Here is a 6,149-nt window from a genome sequence, read left to right on the forward strand (position 1 = left end):
CAGTATAAAGTGTAGGCAGAAAACCAGGCAGAAGTATCACAGGGCAGGCAGAGACGAAACCAGAAACAGAGAGCAGAAACAGGATCAATGGTGAGATGAATTAGCAGGAGCACAGAGCAGACTGAAAAGACCAAAACCAGTAGTGTGCATCATTTTTGATTATTTGTAATAAACATTCCATCGCCACCTTACACATACACACACATAAACAGAGGGAGAGAGAAGGGATGCACATGTCCAGGAAAGCAGACACACACATGCATATGGACACATAACACACAAACACACCCCTAAAAAACAAAAAATAAAAAAGTACACTACCCCACATGAACTATACACATTTCCACTTACACATTTCGGTAATATTTCAGACACACACACACCCATACACACACACTCCCTATCTCTTACAGACACACACAGACACACACAAATGTGTACACACACAGTCTCACACATACACACACAAACACACACACACACACACACACACGGTCTTTTACTCACACACCCCAGACACACACACACACACACACACACACACATGCACACACAAACCACTTTTTTTTTTCATCATAAATGTGAAAATATGAAAACACACCCACACACACACACACACATACAGAGGAAGAGAGGGGATGATGCACCCGTACAGGAAAGCAGGCACACAAACAAACAAACACACATACACACACACACACGCACAAAACACACACACACCTGCACTAAAACAGAAGCTTTAATAGATGTTTATCAGCAGATAAACCACTCTAACCGCTGTCTCTACACCACATACACTCTAACTGCACATTTCCTCTCACACACATTGAGCTTATTTTTATTTATTTGTCATAAAGAAATAAATCACACTGGATTTGGGGGAAAAAATTGCTCTAATCACTGAGTTTACATTGAGGTGTGTATTTTGTATGGAGTGATTTGATCATTTTTATGCAGTGAATTTCAGCTAGAAGTAAGTGTGATGTAGAACAGTCCACATATCACTCACCTCTTTGTGTGAAGCTTAAAGCCATGTATCTAGCCATGTATCTGTGGTTGATCTCCTCATAGACTGCCTCAGGCTCAGACTTCACTTCAGTTCACATCATGAAAACATTTTCCACATTTTAATAATAAAGTCTCATATTCAGAGTTAAGCTCATAATGAGGACTTAATACTGAAATGACACACATGGTAACTCCAGACATAAACACTATTCAGGAGTTGTGTTTGTGTTTTTATTTATGGGTTTAAATATTATGGGTTAGATTTGTGTGGTTTTGTATATTTTATTATTTTAGTAATAATAATAATAATAATAATAATAATAATAATAATAATAATAATAATAATAATAATAATAATAATTACTCGATAATAATATATTAAAATGTATTTACAGTAGGAATGATAAAATGAGAATATTTTAAATAATATAATAATAAAATGTGTGAAAGTGTGGTACCTTTCCTGAGCACTCTGTTCTGGTAAAACAGTACCAGCAGAAGCACTAAGGCCAGGAAGAGCAGCGTTCCTAACACATAGAGAACCAGTGGAGGGAAGGATGGAGGTCCAGTTCTTACTGAGGTCAAAAACACAGAAGAGGACCTTGATACGACGCTGTGATCATAAATATTTAGAACTTAATAAACAATAATAAATATTATATTAAACAAATACACACCTGGTTTGGTGGTGGTGGTGGTGGTGGTGGTGGTAATGGGTGTAGCAGTGGACACAGTGGATATGTCTATACTCACAGAAAGAAAAACACTTTGTCTCACAATAAAAATAAACTGTTACTCAATAAGGTTTATGACATGCTGATCAGTGTTTACAGTTCAGGGTCTGAGATTTCAATCAAACATCTAAGATTGTAAATAAAAGTTATCAAGTCTTATCACTGAGACAGAAAGCTGAAAAGTTAGCACACCCCTCTGACCTGCACAGGTGACTCCAACAGGAGAGCAGTCAGTATGTTTCTTCAGGGAATGATGACAGTCCCACAGGTGAATCTCATCCCCTCGACACTTCACTCTGTTCAGCCAGAATGTCCCTTTAAAAGAACCAAACCGATTATCAGCACTCAGCGCCGACCCACAGCCCAGCTGTCTGCACACCACCTGAGCGTTCATGATGTTCCACTGATCATCACAAACGGAGCCCCACGTAGAGTTATGATACACCTCCAACCTCCCAGAGCAGCTTCCCTTTCCTCCACTCAGCCTGAGAGACCAGTGTTCTACATCACACACATCGCACAAGAGGAAACACACCAATACTGAATAACAGCTCCAGTCACACAGCTCACTACAACACCATGACCATCTAACCTTATATTATACTCAACATGGTCTAGTTTACTAAAAACAGGTTTTGTGGTGTTCTGAAAAAGAATCTTATACCAACTAACTACAAACATCCTGAAATCCAGCTGCTAACTTTGATGTGTGATAAATAAATTAATTGTCTGCTGAATAAAATCATCTGAAGCAGTAAGATCAGACTTTGGTTTCTGTTTACTGATTTTATCTCTGATGGACTGGTTTTCATTAAATGTGAGAAAGATTGATGTCCTCAGGATGGATCTATGAGGAAATACATTAAAGTTCTCTTAAAATGGTTTTATAAATACAAGAGGAAATCTCTTCTGTCACCATCAAATCCACATGAAGAACAGGACTAAAAGCTTCTCCTTACTTGAGCAGTGTTTCTGAGAGGGATGTAAAGAGCAGTTTCCTGGTGGACGTGGAGACTTTCCATCATCTGCAGTAATAAAATCAATGCATTAATTTTTCACATGCAGGTTATGACAATGTACAGAACCAGAAAAGTCTGAATTCACTCACCTGTGCAGGTAATATGAACCACTTCATCATGATTATTACATCTGTTCTGTCCCCAGGGTGAAGATGGACACTGCCACAGATTAGAGTCGTGTTTCCTACATTTCACATGATCCAGCCAGTTAGGAGCAGATTTTACTCGTGCTTCAGCGTATGACAGAATGCCACGTCTTCCACAGTTCAGCTCTCCACACACCATGTTTGCCGTCTCCTCTTCCATCTGATTGTAACACACATTACCCCAGGTTCCATTGTAGAACACTTCCAGATTCCCCTCACAGCCCTTCGTGAGTCGGATCTCTTTAAACTCTGGTGAGAGATGGACGACTTACACTTCATTTGAAAACGTCCTGTTTTATCCACACAGTTAAATATGTGTAAAATTATCTTTAAGTAAAAATATATTTAAGATGGATTTCATTTATTAACAAGTCCTTACTATCATGTTGAATTTCAGGAACTTTGGGCCTCAGTTTTGAAATAAAACATATACATATCTAACAGGTTTATTGTCAGTCATCACACTGTACCTGAGCAGACGACTCCTACGTCCTCATGGTGTCCACATTCACCCTCTTCACACAGCTGATATCTGCAGTTCCACAGGGAGTTCTCGTTCCCCTCACACTCCACCTCATTCAGCCATATGGACCCAGTTCCAGGACCAAACCAGGCTGGTATGTGGTTACTGAGGGCCTCTCCACACTGCAGCTGTCTGCACACCACCTGAGCATCCTCAATACCCCACGAGTCATCACATACAGTCCCCCACGAGCCGCTGTGGAAAACCTCCAGCCTTCCTGCACAGTCTCCCCCAGAACCAACCAGCCTGATGGAGCTGGGATCTTTATTACACACACACGCACACACACACACACACACACACACACACACACACACACACACACATACACACACACACACACACACACACACACACAAACACACACACACACACACACAGTAAATCATGTCTAAACTCTAAACATTAATCTCTCTCTGATTTTATAAGTGAGGCCTCAGAACAAACCCTGAGGATGATGTGTGTACTCTCATGTACAGCTTTTTATATTCTATAAAGATAAAACACTTTCATTGTTTATAAAGTTACAATCACTCCAGGAAACTTTCTTCATGTCATGATTAAAACTGGTCCCTACTGTTAAAGTGAGAAGTGTGTGATGTTTTCGTGTGAATAATCAGTGTGAACTTACCAGCTGCTGTGAGTGTGAGTGTGGATGAGAGAAGAATTAAAGTCAGACAGATTTCCATCTCCCTCCTCGCTGTACACGATGTGTTCACCTCCACTCGCCCAGAGAGACTGAGAGAAGTGTATCCCCTCATTCAGCCCCCTACAGAGAGACAGACAGAGAGACAGACAGAGGGAGAGAGACGGCCGCCAATCACACTCACTGTTACCTTATTAGAAAGTCGAGAGGAAATCATCACACAGCCTCAATAACAAATCAGATGAGGCATCTTTCACTTTCTCCATATATATCAAAATAACGTCAGAGCTGATGAACAGAGCTCCACCTCCTGTCTCTGTGGTGTGTGACTGATGAACAGAGCTCCGCCTCCCATCTCTGTGGTGTGTGACTGATGAACAGAGCTCCGCCTCCCATCTCTGTGGTGTGTGACTGATGAACAGAGCTCCACCTCCTGTCTCTGAGGTGTGTGACTGATGAACAGAGCTCCACCTCCTGTCTCTGAGGTGTGTGACTGATGAACAGAGCTCCACCTCCTGTCTCTGAGGTGTGTGACTGATGAACAGAGCTCCGCCTCCTGTCTCTGTGGTGTGTGACTGATGAACAGAGCTCTGCCTCCTGTCTCTGATGAGAGTCGACCACATCACACACTGATGTCAGAGAGAGGAAACACTCGGCTGTCGTACAGCATTAATTCCTGACAGCTGCACAGAGCAGATACACACACTGATAAAAACACTGTAACTACATCAGTTACACATCCCTTCTACACACACACACACACTTCTGTTTAGAGAAATGTGTTTGTTCTCTTAAATGACCTGCTGGGGGCGCTGTTAGGAAACTGCTTTATTATTATTATTAATAAATAATAATTAATAATTAATAAAGAATAAAATATACAAAACCACACAAATCTACCCCATAATATATAAACCCATAAATAAAAACACAAACACAACTCCTGAATAGTGTTTATGTCTGGAGTTACCATGTGTGTCATTTCAGTATTAAGTCCTCATTATGAGCTTAACTCTGAATATGAGACTTTATTATTAAAATGAGGAAAATGTTTTCATGATGTGAACTGAAGAGAATTTATGTGTGTGTTCCTGAGAACAGAACAGAACAGAATACAATAGAACAGAATCTTTATTGTCTTTGTATAAAAACAGTGACATTTGTCAGTAAAATTCCCAGTAAAAAATAAAGTCCTAAAATCCACAAAATTCTAAATAAAATGTAGAGCATCAGTGCAGTAGAAGCTTGTGTGATATTAATTAAACAGTAAGTAATAACAGCAGCACGGTGACGTCTGATGGTGGTGGATGTAACAGCTTGTATGTAACAGAGGTGTGCGTTAGAGTAGCAGATGTTGTAGAACAATGAGTGTGAGTCAGTGTGACATTAGTGCACCAGTCATTGTGAATGTGAACACACAGAGCGCCGCCTCTGTTCTTACCGGAGTCCCTTGTTCAGTCGGTGCGGTCATCTGACTGACTGCTAACTCATTAGCCGCGTCGGGGTGAATTATAAAAAGAAGCCGAATAAAAGATTTTGTCCTGAAGTGACCGTACATTAGCAGTAAGATGCTCGGCACAGAGGGTTTGTGCTCCTTAGCCTGGCCTGTATCCTAGTACATCAGCCTCACTCTTCTTTCCTCTCCCTACACCACCTTCACCGCCTGCCTGCTCTGATCCACAGAGCTGTCGGTGCTCTGATTAGCTCTGCAGGAATCATATCAGTGCTGGGAAGTGACCTTCTCACACTTTAGTCATTTTTATTGCTTTATGCAAATGTCCGGTATAAGAATAAAAAGTATTTTTAAAAAAAGCAAAAAAAAAATAAAATAATATAATAATAAAAAGTATAAACTATATAAGAAAACTGTGTAAAAAAACTATAGAAAAATATAAAATATAGATGGAGAAATAATGTATATACATATTCATAAATATACATATACATAAATGTGTATGGTTTTTAAAGATTGTCCTTAAAGTGGACTTTAAACTTCATAGCTTCATACTGCCACCTACTGTGATGGAGTGTGAAGAGAATTAATTCTACATTTCTCCTCATGTCTATATCCTA

The 6,149-nt window shown here is 40.0% G+C and overlaps 1 protein-coding gene across 1 annotated transcript; it reads right to left on the minus strand.

The window, feature by feature from the left end:
• Positions 1–2,660: 2,660 nt before the first annotated feature.
• On the minus strand, positions 2,661–4,421 carry LOC125139543 (antigen WC1.1-like). The gene is made up of 4 exons (XM_047803829.1): positions 4,062–4,421; positions 3,378–3,692; positions 2,851–3,156; positions 2,661–2,767 (listed from the first exon to the last, which is right to left on the minus strand). The coding sequence occupies exons 1-4, from the start codon at positions 4,189–4,191 to the stop codon at positions 2,661–2,663; spliced, it is 858 nt and encodes a 285-aa protein (XP_047659785.1). The 5' UTR covers positions 4,192–4,421.
• Between the last annotated feature and the right edge of the window lie 1,728 nt (positions 4,422–6,149).

Source organism: Tachysurus fulvidraco, chromosome 19 (genome assembly GCF_022655615.1).
Source record: "Tachysurus fulvidraco isolate hzauxx_2018 chromosome 19, HZAU_PFXX_2.0, whole genome shotgun sequence".
In the NCBI taxonomy this organism is placed as follows: Eukaryota; Metazoa; Chordata; class Actinopteri; order Siluriformes; family Bagridae; genus Tachysurus; species Tachysurus fulvidraco.

Coding starts and splice junctions, on each gene's coding strand:
- LOC125139543 (XM_047803829.1), bottom strand. CDS start 4,191: ATGAGGGGATACACTTCTCTCAGTCTCTCTGGGCGAGTGGAGGTGAAC. Junction 3,693..4,061: donor ACTCACACTCACAGCAGCTG/GTAAGTTCACAC, acceptor TGTGTAATAAAG/ATCCCAGCTCCATCAGGCTG. Junction 3,157..3,377: donor CGTAGGAGTCGTCTGCTCAG/GTACAGTGTGAT, acceptor ATCTCTCACCAG/AGTTTAAAGAGATCCGACTC.